The 18,806-nt window shown below is 38.7% G+C and overlaps 1 protein-coding gene across 1 annotated transcript; it reads left to right on the top strand.

Annotated features, from left to right (window-relative positions):
* The first annotated feature begins 724 nt into the window (after positions 1–724).
* sys1 (SYS1 golgi trafficking protein) lies at positions 725–17,338 on the top strand. The gene is made up of 4 exons (XM_028811748.2): positions 725–896; positions 11,605–11,866; positions 14,628–14,695; positions 16,293–17,338. Exons 2-4 carry the CDS (start codon positions 11,705–11,707, stop codon positions 16,531–16,533), a joined length of 471 nt encoding a protein of 156 aa, XP_028667581.1. The 5' UTR covers positions 725–896; positions 11,605–11,704; the 3' UTR covers positions 16,534–17,338.
* The last annotated feature ends 1,468 nt before the right edge of the window (positions 17,339–18,806 follow it).

Raw genomic sequence — 18,806 nt, 5'->3', positions numbered from 1 at the left:
TTCTCACTGTGACTTCATTTATTATGTATCTATTTATGCTTCCATTTTTACCGTTATTGTTACTCTGTGTATATTTGGAACTGCTAATAATAACTATGCTTCTCATAGTTTAATGTTCACTTTTAAATTTGTGCTTCTTGTACTTTAATGTTTATTCTTAGATCCCTTTATCTAAAGCATCTATTTGCTCGCTCCAAACAGTTATTTCTGTGTATTGCGCAGTGACAATATAGGTGTCTTACTCTTAAAACAGTAAAGATCAAATACAAAGTTAAGATAAACGACGGGTGTAAACTGTAAAAAAATGACAACAGCATGTTTTGTTATGTAGGGGATTCCGAAGCTGGTATTTAAAAAGACTATGCCAAGCAGAGGGGCAACCACGTAATTTTTGCAAACAAGTGGATCAATAGGCTTAAGATGAGAAAATGCGTTTCCTTGGTAATATGTGGCTGTAATTTAAGATTTCACCAAGAATTTATCCTAAAACGTATCCAGTTAGATAAACCAGCCATAAAAGACAATTCATTTCCTCGGTTTTCTACAAATACCCGGAACAGAGACAGAAACAATTTAAATCTCGACACAGGCACAAGGTAAAATAAACACTTCCGACACACGGAAATGTATATTTCTGACCAATAGCCAGCCAAGCCTTCCCTCCAGCAAACCAATTATGTGTAAGCAGTATTGAGTCACGGGGTCTTTACACCGCCCATTCCGGTGGACAAGACGTCAGTTTCCTATCGTGTTGCTCACAGCACAGTTTTACGGAGTAAACGGCACAGAATCTAAGTTTTACTAAATGGTGCGGCAGCAGTTACAACTGGGACTCTGTCAAGTTTGATGACAAACGACGTAGTGAGCGTCCTTCAACGCGCTGTTACGTTACCAAAGTAAGGAAACGGTTTCTTCTGTACCCCTGCTTTCTATAGACGTCGTATACCTTAGGGTGATCCGCCACGGTTCTGGTTCTGGGAGCGATGAGTGGCGCAGTTAAAGTGGGTGTCATCAGTTAATACGTGTACCGATTTGGGTTAAATAACCCCCCAATTCTAGAACCTTTTTGGCTTAATAATTTAAAGGTACCGTGATGATATGTTGATAATGAAGATTTGAAAGTTACCAAGGGTAGATCCAGAGATAATTATACAGGGAAGAATCTACTCGAATGCCTGGATTCATCTGGCCTCATAGATGCTTTTCCATAATTCTGTCCATAATATTGTTAGTGTTAGACAATTGCTGACCTTCATGAATTGTCAAGACAACGACGGTGTTACTGTGTACATTTCAGTTTATTTTGTGAACAATAAATTGTACTTTTCTTAATGCAAAGGCAGGCAAAAATCAATGTGAGCAGTATTTTGCAGTGTGATGTGTTTAATGTACACAATTCTTTTTTGCTCAGTGATAAGTGCAAAAATAAAATTTGACCTCATGCCTTTCTAAATGTTAATAATTTAGGCAACATATATATACAGTGCATCCGGAAAGTATTCACAGCGCATCACTTTTTCCACATTTTGTTATGTTACAGCCTTATTCCAAAATGGATTAAATTAAATTTTTTTCTCAGAATTCTACACATAACACCCCATAATGACAACGTGAAAAAAGTTTACTTGAGATTTTTGCAAATTTATTAAAAATAAAAAAAATTGAGAAAGCACATGTACATAAGTATTCACAGTCTTTGCCATGAAGCTCAAAATTGAGCTCAGGTGCATCCTGTTTCCCCTGATCATCCTTGAGATGTTTCTGCAGCTTAATTGGAGCCCACCTGTGGTAAATTCAGTTGATTGGACATGATTTGGAAAGGCACACACCTGTCTGTATAAGGTCCCACAGTTGACAGTTCATGTCAGAGCACAAACCAAGCATGAAGTCAAAGGAATTGTCTGTAGACCTCCGAGACAGGATCTGGGGAAGGTTACAGAAAAAATTCTGCTGCTTTGAAGGTCCCAATGAGCACAGTGGCCTCCATCATCCGTAAGTGGAAGAAGTTCGAAACCACCAGGACTCTTCCTAGAGCTGGCCGGCCATCTAAACTGAGCGATCGGGGGAGAAGGGCCTTAGTCAGGGAGGTGACCAAGAACCCGATGGTCACTCTGTCAGAGCTCCAGAGGTCCTCTGTGGAGAGAGGAGAACCTTCCAGAAGGACAACCATCTCTGCAGCAATCCACCAATCAGGCCTGTATGGTAGAGTGGCCAGACGGAAGCTACTCCTTAGTAAAAGGCACATGGCAGCCCGCCTGGAGTTTGCCAAAAGGCACCTGAAGGACTCTCAGACCATGAGAAAGAAAATTCTCTGGTCTGATGAGACAAAGATTAAACTCACTGGTGTGAATGCCAGACGTCACGTTTGGAGGAAACCAGGCACCGCTCATCACCAGGGGCCTCATGTATAAACGGTGTGTACGCACAGAAATGTTGCGTACGAACATATCCACGCTCAAATCGCGATGTATAAAACCTAAACTTGGCGTAAAGCCACGCACATTTCCACGGTACCTCATACCCTGGCGTACGCAATTTCTCCGCTCGGTTTTGTAGACTGGCGGCACCCAGCGTCAAAGCAGTGCTACTGTTCCTGTGTGGTTACCCTTTCTTTCTTAGACCCACATTCCTGACGCGGCTTTATAAATACACTGAAACTAACTGCATATTGTTTATTAGTGTAATGCATCTGATTGTAATTAACCTGTAGCAATATAATGGTCCAGGGAATAGCCATAGTATTCCAAATACCATAACTGCTTTAGCGTTGTTACTCTCACTGCATCTTGTTCTTCTTTCAGCTGCTCCCGTTAAGGGTTGCCACAGCGGATCATCTTTTCCATATTACTCTCACTACACCACTCGGAGTATTTATATCACTGTATCTGAGTGGGGAATCACAGCAGCAGCTGATCAGAAAGAGAATTATTGGTATACAGCATCAAGCAAATGCTTCAAAGCCTTTCCTGTACGGACCTCGTGGGTCACAGTTTCATCCCAAAAACTATAAACGCACTCAATCAAGTGCTCCTTGTACAACTGTTTGTACTTATAAGTACAATTGCCTCACTGTAAACTTGCACTACAGTTATAATATTGCACAACCTGTGCCACTTTATAAAGCGCGTATGATGACAATATCATTTTTAAGATGAAATGCAGCAAAATATGTTGATTATATTATACAGATAAAACTTTAACTTAATTTAAATAATCTGTATTGTTACTAATTAAACATGTGAGGACACGGTGCTGCAGCGCTAGCTAGTTCACGGATTGCTCCTGCCTTGCGCTGTATTCTTGCTGGTGCTGATGCGACACTGGAAGGATAGACGGATAGAATAATTAAACACGGACTACGAAGATATTTCAATGTTCCTTAAAAGTTTTGAAGAATCAGCATTCTAAGCTTACAGATGGCTTAACGTCTATTACAGAGCTGATTGTGTGGCGATTGGGTATTTGGAGAAAGAAAAGTAAGGACAGGAATTGGAGGTTACTACGTTTGAAAGAGACAGTACTTGTGTAATAAATTATTTTGCGCATGACGCAGCAGGCCTCTTGCGTGAGATATGAACAATCATTGTGCCACCGTGTTCCCATGTTTAATAACATGCTTTCATTCCTATCATCATGGAAAAGATATCACGTATACATCTCAGTATTTTAATTATTCAGAGAGCTGTAATATCATGAATGTAATGGATTCTGTGTCTTCTCGGAGATAGAGAAAACGGAAGCACCTAGTGATTCACACACACACAGCATATAGAAGATCAAATACAGAACAAAGCATTTAACGTGCTACTTTAGTTACGATGGGATTTGAGAAACTAGTAAAATAAACGATTTAAGGATGAAGTTTATGATCTACTTTAATGACAAAATAATACGTGATTAAAGTGGAAATTTTGAGATTAAAGTTGACATTTCGTGTTTTTTTCCCCACTGTGTGCCAATTTTTTTTCTCTGTACCCTAATAAGCTTTCATATGACACTCAGACGGTGGGCTACGACACGCCTTTTCACAGCGATTTTGATATGCGACAACTTCTTTTTTATTTCGGGCACTGTGCGACTTTGTGAACTTGAGCTTTCGAGTTTCTCCGACACTACGTCACTCGATCAACTTCCTTTTGTTGATTATACCACTGTTTAAACCAACAAATAGTACATTTTTTCCTTTGCCTCCACTCGCTGAAATTCTTATATTTTCCCCCGTGCTTTTCCCTTTGTCTTTTCACAGATGGCTATTTATATTGATTTGCATATTCAAAGAGGTGTAATTCTGGGAGGAGTTGGGACGGGACATGCATGTGCGTTACTTTTCACGCTGATCAGGACTTATGTAGCGGAAGAGCGTGGAAGTTTGCGTACGCACAGATTCCTGCATCTGGATTTTTCTGTGCGTACGCACATTCCCGCTTTTGTGCTTACGCCATGTTATAGTGTGAGTTCTATGCATGGCATTATACATGAGGCCCCAGGCCAATACCATCCCTACAGTGAAGCATGGTGGTGGCATCATCATGCTGTGGGGATGTTTTTCAGCGGCAGGGACTGGGAGACTAGTCAGGATAAAGGGAAAGATGACTGCAGCAATGTACAGAGACATTCTGGATGAAAACCTGCTCCAGAGCGCTCTTGACCTCAGACTGGGGCAACGGTTCATCATTCAGCAGGACAACGACCCTAAGCACACAGCCAAGATATCAAAGGAGTGGCTTCAGGACAACTCTGTGAATGTCCTTGAGTGGCCCAGCCATAGCCCAGACTTGAATCCGATTGAACATCTCAGGAGAGATCTTAAAATGGCTGTGCACCGACGCTTCCCATCCAACCTGATGGAGCTTGAGAGGTGCTGCAAAGAGGAATGGGTGAAACTGGCCAAGGATAGGTGTGCCAAGCTTGTGGCATCATCTTCAAAAGACTTGAGGCTGTAATTGCTGCCAAAGGTGCATCGACAAAGTATTGCGCAAAGGCTATGAATACATATGTACATGTGATTTCTCAAGTTTTTTTTATTTTTAATAAATTTGCAAAAACCTCAAACTTTTTTCATGTTGTCATTATGGGGTGTTGTGTATAGAATTCTGAGGAAAAAAATTAATCCATTTTGGAATAAGGCTGTAACATAACAAAATGTTGAAAAAGTGATGCGCTGTGTGTGTGTGTATATATATATATATATATATATATATATATATATATAGTACTGCCAAACAGCACACAGTAGAAAGACCCATTACTCTGTACAAGTCCTGCTTAGTGCCTTTGAGAGAGGAGTCATATGTACAGATTAAACAAAGTTTTTATTTTTCTTCGTTATCCTCATCAACTATAAAGCAAATATTTGAGTGCTGTTTGGAAGTGACTTTCACCCCTAGTGTTCACTTGTGATGATTGTTCAGTAATTATGGCCCTACCAAAGTTAAGCTTAACAGTTTTAATCGGCACTCTGCCAAAAACACTGAATTGTATTATATTATGATCACTTGACCCTAGCATTTCAATCACTTCCATGACCTAAATTCTACCCTTATTATTACAAAGTACTAAATCTAGACAAACTTCCCCCTGCCACTCTGTAAAAAAACTTATTCAGAGTTTATCAGATACATCATACTCCAATATAAAGGGAAAGGTTAGGCTTCATATGTAACAGTAAGAAATCTGGAATGAAACATTCTTTACTGGTGTGTGTAGTACTAGGGTGTTGTACTGTGTTAGCCATTATGAATGTAGCGACAAGTCAAGTAAAATGACACCTTTTATTGGCTAACTAAAAAGATTACAATATGCAAGCTTTCGAGGCAACTCAGGCACATAAGGGGCCTGAGTTGCCTCGAAAGCTTGCATATTGTAATCTTTTTTAGTTAGCCAATAAAAGGTGTCATTTTACTTTACTGGTGTTTATAGTAATACTGCAGCAGTAGTGTATGAAAGAGTGAAGGCCTGTGCTGTGGAAGCACAGCAGAGATGAACCACAAACAGTACATAACAAAATATCATTTAGATGGGAGTGCTCTATCTATGTATTTTCAAACAAAAATATGTTTTGCGCATTATGTTGCCTCATTCCAACAGTTACAAACGGTACAGTAATTTGTGCATGCAGGCTACGGATGCATTCATTAACGCAGTCTTAATGGTTACATGGATTATTTTTCTACACAAGGTTTTGGATCATTTTTTTTTTCACTGAAAGAGATAAATTGTGTGGGTTATACAAGGGTGCAGGTTGTATTCATATGTGGGATATATTCTGGAAAATGCAGTAAATATGGCTAATAAAATAAATGTGTAAGTTAAAGCATGGAATTAGTCTAAAACGTGACTGATGGCTAAAGGTGTTTGTATTAAATTTAGCTAATTCATCTTCGGCATGAAACATTTTAAGAACCTTTTATCAATGCAATATATTACTTATTGCTTTTGTTTTAAAAAAAAAAACTGAATTTATACAGTACTTAATTTGCCATTTTATTTTGCTATTGATAAATCTAAATAGTCAAATTCAGTATTCTGATACAGTAAAATGTTGGGTTTTTTTATATATATTTTGCAAAAAGTTTGTATATGATTTTAAAATGTGAATTCCAGTCAGTGAACAATTTTACCTAACCTTGTAAATGGAGATAATGAGGTGAAATGTATTGAAAATATAAAATGTAGTGTTTGTTAGACTTTTGGGTAAGCTTTTCACTAGAACATTCCCAACCCTTAAACATGTGGCAATATTGAAAGTTCTAGCTGTTTGTTAGCGGGGTTAGCTGTAGTGAACGGTGGCAATAGTGCTGTTTCAGTATTGAAAAGAGTCTTTGGTCTCAGTAAAAATGTCAATATTAACAGCCTCCTACACTGAACTGAAGAGCACCAAATTGTGCAAATATAAATTTTATTTTTAACAATTTCTTTGCCATGGTATATTGCTTATACTAGTTTACTTATTTAGTTTGCTTGTTCAGGTAATGAATGCAAGAGGTGCTGGTGAAGCTAGCAGGGGATGCTGAATGTTGAACCCAATGCTTCAATGTACTGATGGGGATACTGTGCTGTAAATATGAGTGCCGTCCTTCAGATGAGACGTAAAATCGACATCTTGACACTCTGTGATCATAAAAGATTCCTGGGCCCTAGTATATATCCCCTGATGTCCTGGCTAAATTGCCCACAACGGCCTAGTAATTCTGGCCCCCTAATAATCTACTGCCTCTTATTGGCTATCTTTCACTCCTTTATGGCATAACAGCTAATGTGTGGTGAGTGTACTGGTGCAAAACGGCTGCTATTGCATCATCCAGATGGATGCTGCACATTAGTGGTGGCTGAACTGGCTCCCCACTCACTTTGAGCGCTTTGAGTATGTAATATAAAGGTTTTCTCTGTAACAGGAGAAGGGATGAAATAAAGGAGTAAGAGGGGGTTGGTCGCTTCAGTGTAAAACCAGCTACAAAGATTGGAATGTTTGGGATGATAGCGAAAGAATGTGCAAAAACTTGCTTCTCATAAAGAGTTTCAGAATGTTATAGGAATACAGTCAAGGCCATGTACTTGTTTTTCACTTCGAGGGGCTTCATTGCAAGCAACGCTTGTTATTGTGTGTCTTCTGATACTAGGCACCATCTCAGTGAGGGCCAAGTAGAAGAAAAACAATACTGCGTCCCGTGGAAGGGTGTGTGCTGAAACTGATCACTTCTGTATACAGTAATCCCTCCTCCATCGCGGGGGTTGCGTTCCAGAGCCACCCGCGAAATAGGAAAATCCGCGAAGTAGAAACCATATGTTTATATGGTTATTTTTAGAATGTCATGCTTGGGTCACAGATTTGCGCAGAAACACAGGAGGTTGTAGAGAGACAGGAACGTTATTCAAACACTGCAAACAAACATTTGTCTCTTTTTCAAAAGTTTAAACTGTGCTCCATGACAAGACAGAGATGACAGTTCTGTCTCACAATTAAAAGAATGCAAACATATCTTCCTTTTCAAAGGAGTGCAAAGCAAGCAGTCAAAAAAAAAAATCAATAGGGCTTTTTGGCTTTTAAGTATGCGAAGCACCGCCGGTACAAAGCTGTTGAAGGCGGCAGCTCACACCCCCTCTGTCAGGAGCAGGAAGAGACAGAGAGAGAGCCACAGAAAAACAAAGTCAAAAATCAATACGTGCCCTTTGAGCTTTTAAGTATGCGAAGCACTGTGCAGCATGTCCTTCAGGAAGCAGCTGCACACAGCCCCCCTGCTCACACCCCCCTACGTCAGCGCAAGAGAGAGAGAGAGAAAGTAAGTTGGGTAGTTTCTCAGCCATCTGCCAATAGCGTCCCTTGTATGAAATCAACTGGGCAAACCAACTGAGGAAGCATGTGCCAGAAATTAAAAGACCCATTGTCCACAGAAACCCGCGAAGCAGCGAAAAATCCGCGATATATATTTAAATATGCTTACATATAAAATCCGCGATGGAGTGAAGCCGCGAAAGGCGAAGCGCGATATAGCGAGGGATCACTGTACACTGCTTACACGTAAGCCATTTTGGGTAAGGACACTCAATTAGTATATAAGGGAAGGTTCCGCCCTCAGTTTCTTCGGAAGCTCAACCGTGGGGAACGTGCACACCGCCCGGTATTGGACCAGGCTCACGAGTTGATCCTCTGACGAGACTGACACGCGGGCTCCCTCAGTCTACTGGTCTAGGATGATGGCTCTGGGTCTTTTGATATTACTGTAAGTATAGTATAATTCACATATCTGTATTACTGTAAGTATAGTATAATTCACATATCTGTATTACTGTAAGTCAATAGTATAAATCATATATCTTTATATATATTACTGTAAGTCAATAGCAATATACATGCAGATATAGGAATTGTACTATTATATTGTATGTAACTGATATTATATTTGAACAAGTAAACAATTGAAGTATTGGACCTTTCCTCTCTGATTCCTGCCTGCTTATTTTCTCTTAAAACCTTTGAACCATTTTCCCAAACTAAAACAGAGTAGTGAGAAAAGCACCATATAAATGTAATGAATTATTATTATCAAGGACTGTACTCTTATTGTACCAGAAAGCCCGCGATTCTCGAAAGAATCGCAAATCCAAGAACGGCAATCACTTTCTGTTCCCTCCGATACTGATACGGGATGAAATATCATGGAGGGTGGGTGCGTCCTGGGAAAGTTCATTTAATTAAATAAACATATTTGTACTAAAGCGGTTTGTTTTTGAAGCTGTGACTCATCTGGTTCTGGTGTTTCAGAAGCGCGTTGTAGGCGCCTTCGTTTATTGTTTTTAGCCATGCAGTGTCGTTTGTGTTTTTCTATGGCTGTGTCGTCAGCGAGAAGTCGTTTGCTGATGGCGGCAGGTTCAGGCATGGAGGGCTACATTACTACACGAACGTGGTATATGCGGTGGTGTGGGCGGTCGCGTTCGGGCGGCTGTACAACCTGGCGTGCACGCTTTACCTCAGGTTTAGTTTACAGGTCGTAGCCATGGTAAAGTTTTCATTTAATTAAACATATTTGTACTAAAGCGGTTTCTTTGTGTGGACACCTTCGTTCATTCTTTTTATCCATATGGGCTCGTTTACAGGTCGTAGCCATACGGGCTTGTGTTTGTATTTAGTTGAGCTCTTTCATTGTGGAGCCGTGACGTCTTTGCTTCTGGTGTGTCTGAAGCGTGTCGTAGGAGCCTCCGTGTATTGTGTTTATCTATGCGGTCTCGTCTTTGTTGTTCTGTGGCTGTGTCGTTAGGTAGAAGTTGTCTACTGTTAGGAAGCATACTCCAACCTATACACACTGACTGGTGGCACAGTGGATTATTTGTTTTGGATCTGTGCCTCTCTTGGATGTAGTGTTTCAGAAACTCGTTGTAGGCGCCATTGAGCTCTGTGTTGTTGGAGCCGTGACTCCTTTGCGTCCGCTGTTTCAGAGGCGCGTTATAGGCGCCTTCATTCATTTTGTTTATCCATACAGGCTCGTTTTTGTATTTCCGTTACTTGAGGTGTTTCGTTTTGGAGCCGTGACTTCTTCGTTTGTGGTGTTTGTGAAGCGCATGGTAGGTGCCTCCGTTTATTTTTTGTATCCATGCGGTCTCGTTTTTGTTTCTCTGTTACTGAATTACCGTTATGTGATTCAAACATGCCACACAGACGGCTGGCACATACATACTACTGACTCTGGGAGGCCGCTGCGTTTGACTGTGGGTTGTGGTGTTTGGGCGCCACCTACTGACTCTGGGAAGCCGCTGCGTTTGACTCTGGGGCGCCGCAGCGCACTGCGCATGCGTATCGGTGCGTCCGTGCATAAATTAAAACTGTGGTTTAGTAATATAGATAGTTTTTTTCACCCCATTTATCATTTTGAGTTAACTGAAAGATATGAATAAAATCAATTCAGTACCCTCTGAACAAAGATTTGTAATGGTCAAAATAAATAGATGAAATAACTTCTTCATGTCCTGTGTAATGTGAAACACCTTATTTTATGTCTTTTAACTGGACAGAGCACTTTTAGTATAGTGCAGTGATGTGGCTGGTAAAGACAAGATTATAATCTGTAGAGTTTTAAAAGTATCACAGGCAAAACATAGTGAATCAGCAAAACTAATGTTTAGGCATTAGAAAGTGATAATACCTTGTTACTGTTTTTTGTTTTTTATATATAATATTGTGTACTAAAGTAGTTAAACCAGAATTTAAACCCTGAGAAGTGTGAGGTGTCTGTATTATAACAGAGAGCACAGTAATGAGTACCATGACCATATGGGTAATTGTTTTCACCACTGTATACATTGACTGGCTGTTTACTAATGTTGTAAAAATATGAGAAAATAAATCACTTCTTGAATGTTTATAAAACATTTGATTTTACTAAAATTCAGATAATATTGTGTACTGTATAAATCATGAATTTAACTTTTCCTTGAATGGTTTGTTAATTGGTTTCAGTAAAACTACAATAGTTTAAGTGAGCATTGAGCTAAAACTGTAGCTTTCGTAATCCCAAGAATGTTACATAGAGAACCTTCTTGCATATCCAGTGCCGTATACACAGCCAGATGATGTAAAGGAAGGTGTAAAGATTAAGAAATTGTTAAAGATGTGACAGTTTTACAAGTCAAATAAATCCAGTGAGAAGTCGAGCAAAATGACACCTTTTATTGGCTAACTAAAAAGATTACAATATACAAGCTTTCGAGGCAACTCAGACCCTTCTTCAGGCAAGATGATTTTTAGTTAGCCAATAAAAGGTGTCATTTTGCTTGACTTTTCACTACATTCATAATGGCTAACACAGCACAACACCCTAGTTCTACAAGTCAAATGAAGGAATGAGTTTCCTTCTAACGTATTTTTTACGTGGTTGGATTTATATACAGTATGTATGGGACATTTATCCATCCATCCATTTTCCAACCCGCTAAATCCGAACACAGGGTCACGGGGGTCTGCTGGAGCCAATCCCAGCCAACACAGGGCACAAGGCAGGAAACAATCCTGGGCAGGGTGCCAACCCACCGCAGGGGACATTTATGTAGCCTGAAAATCTTTAGAAAAGGTTTAACTAATTTTGTTTTACTTTTTTTTTTTCTTATTTTCAGGACAATTTCTGCTACACCTGGGAACGCACAGACGACTTCCTTTATTTAATACTAATGTATTAACTTAGTTACATTTGTGTTATCTGCATCATATCAGAAAATGGCGGGTCATTTCCGCAGTTATATCTGGGATCCTATCTTGATTATATCTCAGATTGTACTGATGCAGTGTATATACTACAGCTTTTTGGGCCTTTGGATGGCAGGAGTGGACGGTTTAGTACAGAACAGTCGATCCCTGGATCAAATCTTTAGTTATGAGGTATGGAGAGTTTGTTTACCTTGAAAATAATTTGTTTTGTGTTAATCATAATGATGCATATTTGAAATAGGCTACTGAGTCCACCACTGTTTAAAGGTGAAATCAGTAGCCAGCTAGATATCACACTGATTACAATATCTGTAAACGCTTTCAAAGACCATTAAACACACTTGTCTATCATCTCTTTTGTTTTTAATCTGAATTTAATAGTACTGAAGTTTAACTGTAATTATGTATATTTAATAAAGCTGAGTAAATATGCTCAGAAAGAAAGCAAATAGGATAGTAGTTCTGCTTAAATGTATGTGTAAGTTAAGGTTTTAAGCCTATATATCAGTTAGGCAAAGTTCATTTGTTGGCATGTGGTATTGTGAAGTGTTCTCAAATACAGTTGTAGGTTACAAAAAAAATAAATTGGTAAGTGCTTCATGAAATGCAGACTTTACCATTGTCACAGCATTCTTTACAGTTGTAAAAAGATACCTGAGTGTTTTAACAAGTTTTTTTTAGAAATCTACATGGTTTAGTAAGTTCAAGAAGTGCTGACCAAGAATAAGGTGCCCAGAACAACCACTGTAGGATATTCTGGTGCATATTTCGTATATGTAAGCAAGCATTTCTTTTAAAAGGAATCATTGAGCAAAATGTCTACCAAAATGATTAGTTCATCTAGAGCAGGGGTTTTTAACCTGAAGTCCGTGGACCCATAAGGGCTCCATGGATGGGTTTCAGGGGGTCCGTGAGTGTCAGATAAAAATTAACATTTATATTCACTATACAGCCCGGTACTGTTCATTTTTCTCACGATTTTTTTCATGCGTTGCGTCTCGACATTATTTTTCTCACCTAAGCCTAATGCGTGAATTACATACTAGTGAGAAAAATGTCACGCGAGAAAAGTAGTGGTCACCATACAGCCATCTCCTTTGTCTCAATCAACGGTTTCCCATTGAAAGAAATGAAAGAAAACGCTTCCTGCCACTGCTTACATCGCTGACCACTAGGCGTCTCTTGATTTGTTGTTGGCCCATGTTTACCATTTAGGGGTGTGTCATCATTCTCTGCACGACTGCCATCTTGTGCCACTCCATAAGATCAAGTGCAAATTTTCATTTTTCACGGTTTATCACGGCTTGATTATCTTCTCATATACTGGTGAGGATTAATTGACCACAAATGTGGCTGGCTGAAAGTGATGTGTGTGCAGTGTGCATGAGGGTGCAGTATGGAGAAATGCATGTGCAAGTGTTATGAAAAAGCAGTCGGACTCTGTGTGTATCTGCTTGTCTGTCTATGAAAGTGTGTTCAGTGGTCGGTCTGTCTGTCTTTTTGTCAGCCATTCTGTCTTGCTTATTAATTTGTGTTTTCTAGTTACTGCTGTCCATATAAATTAGTTTCCTTCTTTTTTTGGTTTTGCAGGATTGCATTTTATAATTATAATGAGTGGCCATTACTTTTTGAATTAAAAAAGGAGTGTTTTTTTTTTTTTTTTAGATTGTCTACTTTAAAGTTTAATAATACTTTGGGTATGTCATATACAGTATGTATGGGACAATCAAATCTCAATAAATAAATGACATTATATTCATTGCATACAAAGTTGTGTTTATGTGAACATTTCTGGGGAAGGGGGTCCATAGCTTTAATCAGATTCTTAAAGGGGTCTGTGACTCAAAAAAGGGTAAGAATCTGATCTAAGAAAGTACCCATTGCCTTTTGGTGGAGTCAAAAACTTCAAATTTTAACATGTTAGTCTATTTTGAAATACCTTAGTACATTCATTTTTGTATATATATGTTATATGGCTGTATTGTCTTGTCTGACCACATTTTTTGGTCACAACTCCTTCATTAAAACCACTTCTGATGAGACTTCTCCAGACTGTAGATGGGTATACCAGGGTCCAATTGATTTCTGTTCAGTTTCAGATCATTTGTGAGCTGATAGCAGTGATGGACATATTTTGATATCAAAGGAAAATAAGCTTCATGCATTCTTATATATAGTACTCAGTTTCATTGACCATCTGCTCCATTTCTGGTCTTCAACTTTGACCGCTTTTGCTTCTTGAAAAGAACATGGAAACAATATCTGGAAACACCTGTGTGCCATGAAATTTCTGCTTGGGAGAGGCCTTGATAATGCAGGATGACCACCTAGCCTCTTGTAGCTATGTTCATTTTTGGCATCATGTAAGATGTGCAAGTTAAACTGCCACATCAACTGCAACCTCAGCTTTTTAGTGTGGTTGTCCCTGCCCAGTTTTATTTCCTCTACACAGGTTTCTGTTTCATTTAATCCGTTTGGTTCAATTTACACATTATATCACTTGATCATTATTCCCTGTTTGTTATATTTGCTTAATCAGAACCTGCTCTATATGACTACAAAGATCTCATATTTTTTTCATTGAAAGGTGATCCACTATTAAGTTTCATTTCTTTAAGAACCTTCAAATGTATTACTGTACTGTGTCACATTTTGCAAAAAGAAGGCTTAAAACTTTAAAATATTCCCTTATATTGACACGCTAATCCAGAAGACGTAAACAAATAACTGTTTCTTTGAACCATTTTTGTGAATTATCTAATGTACCCAAGACTTTTTCAGAATGCTGTATATTTTCATACAGCGTGTGTGGTGAGGAAAGTGAGGACAAAAATGTTTTGCAGTTTGCACACTGGGTTTGCTATTGGTTGTTACTCTGACATTTATAGTACTTCCATGCTGATAAAACTTCTGCATGTTTACTGTTTTTCAGGTTCTAGGTTTCTCCACACCCCAAGGCAGACTGTCTATGATGGCCTTTATTCTGAACTCTCTCACGTGGTGAGTTGAAATCTGTGAAGTTATGCATCCTTTTACTTCAGTTAACATTTTAGTGACTTTCGTGTAGGAGACAAAATACATGTATGATTTAATTCTCCAGACCAACGCCTCAGATACTGGCCTTGGTGCAGTGCTGAGTCATGTCATCAGTGGAGCCAAAACTCCTATTCATGTATCTCAGTAAGAAACTATTGGTGCAGGAGATGCAGTATGCGGCGATTGAAAGGCCCTTGCCATAATGTGGGCTGTCACTCAGCTATAGTATTTCTTTTTGAAAAGAGGGGTCACTCAGCGTATGGACCACACCTCCCTCCAGTGGCTCTGCTCCCAGAGGAACTTGAATCCCAGAGTCACACACTGGTTTCTGAGCCTCCATCCCGATGCCCTCTTCCAGGCCCAGGACTTCACAGCTAGATCCACTTACCTCACTAGGGCATAGCTGGTCTGGATCTCCTCATGGGCTCTGTCAATATGTGTGCTGGTAACTTTTTCCTCTCTCTCTGTAGCACTTATTGATTTAAATCAGCATTTATTTTTTAATAAATACTAGATACATGGCAAGATAAATGGTCATTCATGAGAGTCATATCATTCTTTATTAACCCTATAAGAAAGGCCAATAAAACACCCATCTATTTTTAAGTTGGAGGGGAGGCAGGGGGGTGGGTCCCCCCTCATTTTCCACAAATGATATTCAAACCTTGAAGTCATACATTTTCTGATTAATATCCTTCACATTCCTACTTCAAAACTCTAAAATACTATGTGTAGGATATCCTCCTCTGTGTTTGCGTATTTTGTGTATTTTTGTTTTGCTGATATGGAAACACATTGAGTGCTGTGCATGTCTAAAGATACTGTATGGCGATTTCAAGAGTAATTTTTATACATTTCTGTCACATCAATAGCAATCTCTAAATTAGCCTAAAAATATCAATATAAAGAAGCTGAAGTTCCTATTTGCTCCACTGTAAAACTTTTATTATTTTCCCCCAGAGCTGAAAATTGGTTATGGCATTTTAAAATGTGTATTTGTTTTTCTTTGCAATAGCAGTATTCAGTATACAGTCAGTGAATATAAATGTTAATCAGAGAGAAGTTGAGCTAAATAAATATTGGTTTTTATCTGTAACAGAGACCTACGCTGAGCACTGCGAATGAACTAATTAAATAATACAGTTTCAGGTTGTTTTTTTCAAGAAACATTTGTTTATAGTCTCCCTAAAGGAAAAACTTGGGGGTTTGTGGCAGGATTGACACTCTGGCCACCGTACAAAAAAAAAAAAACCAATCTGGTGCTGAGGTGTCACCCATTGGACCGCTGCACTCGGTTCTCAATCTGGGTGGTTTGTCATGTGGTGGGTGCGGCAACATGCATTGAACTAATTTACCTATGTGCTGTTTTTCTTTTATTCTAAAATAGTTTATTTTTAAGGTAGTGGTTTTAAAATTCATTTCTAAAGGTTTGCAATTTTGTTCCTTAAAAAATTAATGTATTGAAAGTTTCAGTTCAGATTAAAGTTAAAATTCCCTCTTTCCACTGCTTGCAATGAAATTGGTAATTTAGTGTTTCATTCCACCCCTTCTTATGTTTCAGTGCACTGGGATTGTGGTTTTTTATTCGCCGAGGAAAGCAGTGTCTGGATTTCACTGTGACTGTCCACTTCTTTCACTTCCTTGCCTGCTGGATCTACAACTCTCATCTCCCTTGGGTCCTGTCTTGGTGGCTCATCAATGTTGTATGCATAGCACTAATGGCAGTTATTGGGGAGTACTTATGTATGCGAACTGAGCTGCGGGCCATTCCTGTAAACAGTGGCCCAAAGTCCAACCTCTGAGTTCTTCGATGGATTTGTGGCCTCATGCACCTTTTATACAACAGAGTACTCTTATTTATTACTGCATTTCCTGAAACTATTTTAAATGGTTTAATCCATTAGTATTCTAATGAATGTGTTTTCTGAAGTTTACAGTGCAGTTGGATTCATTGAATTTCTGACGATGGTGTTCTTATCCCTGGATGACCAGGGCATGCTTACTTGACAAGAAGCTGTTTTTATTTTAACTAAAGTAGAAATGTTTGACCTCTAGTGGAATCAACATCTGCAAAGAAAGTTTTCAATCAATATGGAAGCTTTTGAAATATAACTTGTATTTGTTCTTGAATACCCTTGAAGAGAGAGAAAGAGAGAGCACTGATGCTTAAAATAAACAAAAGGAACAGGTTATCAGTTTAGCTACCATGGTTTAGTACTGAACTGATGTACCTACTGGTAACTAACAGTCTTCTGCTACTTTCACTTGGTTTACTAAGAACAGGGAGATATTCCTAGTTACTGCGCCCTTATACAACTTGGCAGCCAATCTTTAATGAGTGCGGTTCACTAAAAATAAGGAGATGCATACGGTGATTCTTTTATTATTAAACATTTGGGAGCAGAAGTGTTTAATACCTCCAGTAAGTGAAAATCTCTTTTCTGGCATTACGTTTTGCTTTGGTATAATTTAAAATATTCTTTTTCTTCTGTACTTTTCGGAGGAGAATTGGAAGAACATATTAGTTATCTCAGACACTTTATAATAAACATTGTATGTTTTCTGTTTGCCCAAATGAAAATCTAATTAAAACAAACTTTAACATTATGATTCACTTTGATTTGCTTGTAATTTGTGAGGTATACAGGCCATCATCTAATTGCTAAAATTATCTGGTGGTTGAATAATGTGCATATATTGGTGCATTCTACAAGTTAGGCATTTATAGGTTGTATATTATGGCTGGGATTGAAATTTTTAATATTTGGACAGCTTTGGGATTTAATCATTCAAATGTAGAAAATTATGCAAACAACTCAGCAAAGATTCATTGTCAGAAGTGAGGTTGAGGCTGGAGTTCAGAGGTCCCTACCTTTGATTCCAGATGGAGCCAGTAATTGTTGGCAAATACATACTTTAGTTTTACAGTACATACAGAAAAAGTCAACGAGCTGTATCAGACTTTCTAAGTAATTCCTGCATGTTGCACATTTGCTAACAGTGCTCTCTTTTCCATTTTTGTAGCTTCATAGCGGTTCAAGCTGAAAATGAAATTGCAAAAGAGGTTGTTTTTTTTTAAAATTTTGCAGCATTTCGTGTGTAGACTTTGAAAATGAATTTGAGACCTTATCTGACAGAGTATGCAGCACAACATCTGGCCCAGGCTTTGGTCTTGCCACATCTGGACCACTGCAACTCAGATCTGGCAGGAGTACCTGGAGATCGCTGTTGGCTCCCAATCCTTGATGCTTGCCTACAGAGTTGTCAGTGGGCCAGCAGCACCAGAGTATATATACTGGTGAAGTCCTATAATCCTCGCTCACTTAGGACTGCCAAGTGAACAGCACTTGGTTATCCCACCTCTGTGTGGTGTCAAGTCTCAGTCCTGACTCTTTCCCTGTGTAGTTCATATTTGGTGGAATGAGTTACCCATCTCCATCTGTACTGCTGGCTCCCTCAATGTATTTCAGAAAATTGTGGGAAATTGAGGTACAAAGCCCTGCCATTGACCCACACTGTTTGCATGTTGAAAACTTGAAAATGAAAATTCAGTGAGCGCCAGTGCTTATCTGTTTTTTTTTTCCATTTTTGTAGCTTTACTGCAGTTCAAAGTGAAAATGGAATTGCAAGTATTTTTTTTATTTTATTTTTGCAGCATTCCTCATGTAGACTTTGAAAATAACATTGCAAAAGAGAGATTGCATTTTTTTATTTCATAATTTTCATTTTCGTTTTTACAGAAAATACCTCCCATACTCTAAGCTCCTGAAAAATCAAGAAACACATTATTAATATAAAGCATGAACCATGCACAATGGGGCAACTGATGGTAAAAAGAAAGCAAATAATTAACTGAGCTTATTTTATGTACCTCTGTTGTTTTCTGGTTGATCGATATTAAATGGCCAAAGACTTTACTGTAAACTCAATTAGTGCTTGGATGTAAGGACACTGTGGAAGTTTGTGGGTTCGCTTCCCTGTGTGGATAGCGCTTTGAGTACTGAGAAAAGCGCTATATAAATGTAATGAATTATTATTATTATTATTATTAATGAATTATTATGTTAACAGCCAG

The sequence above is a fragment of the Erpetoichthys calabaricus genome, chromosome 10 (genome assembly GCF_900747795.2).
Source record: "Erpetoichthys calabaricus chromosome 10, fErpCal1.3, whole genome shotgun sequence".
NCBI lineage: Eukaryota > Metazoa > Chordata > Cladistia > Polypteriformes > Polypteridae > Erpetoichthys > Erpetoichthys calabaricus.
Note: the sequence above shows the minus strand (reverse complement) of the source record. Positions and strands in the feature narration are given on the sequence as shown.

Excerpts from the sequence above, each read along its gene's own strand:
- sys1 (XM_028811748.2), top strand. The coding sequence starts at position 11,705 with ATGGCGGGTCATTTCCGCAGTTATATCTGGGATCCTATCTTGATTATA. Across the intron at positions 11,867-14,627 it reads ATCAAATCTTTAGTTATGAG|GTTCTAGGTTTCTCCACACC; the intron begins GTATGGAGAGTT and ends ACTGTTTTTCAG. Across the intron at positions 14,696-16,292 it reads ATTCTGAACTCTCTCACGTG|TGCACTGGGATTGTGGTTTT; the intron begins GTGAGTTGAAAT and ends CTTATGTTTCAG.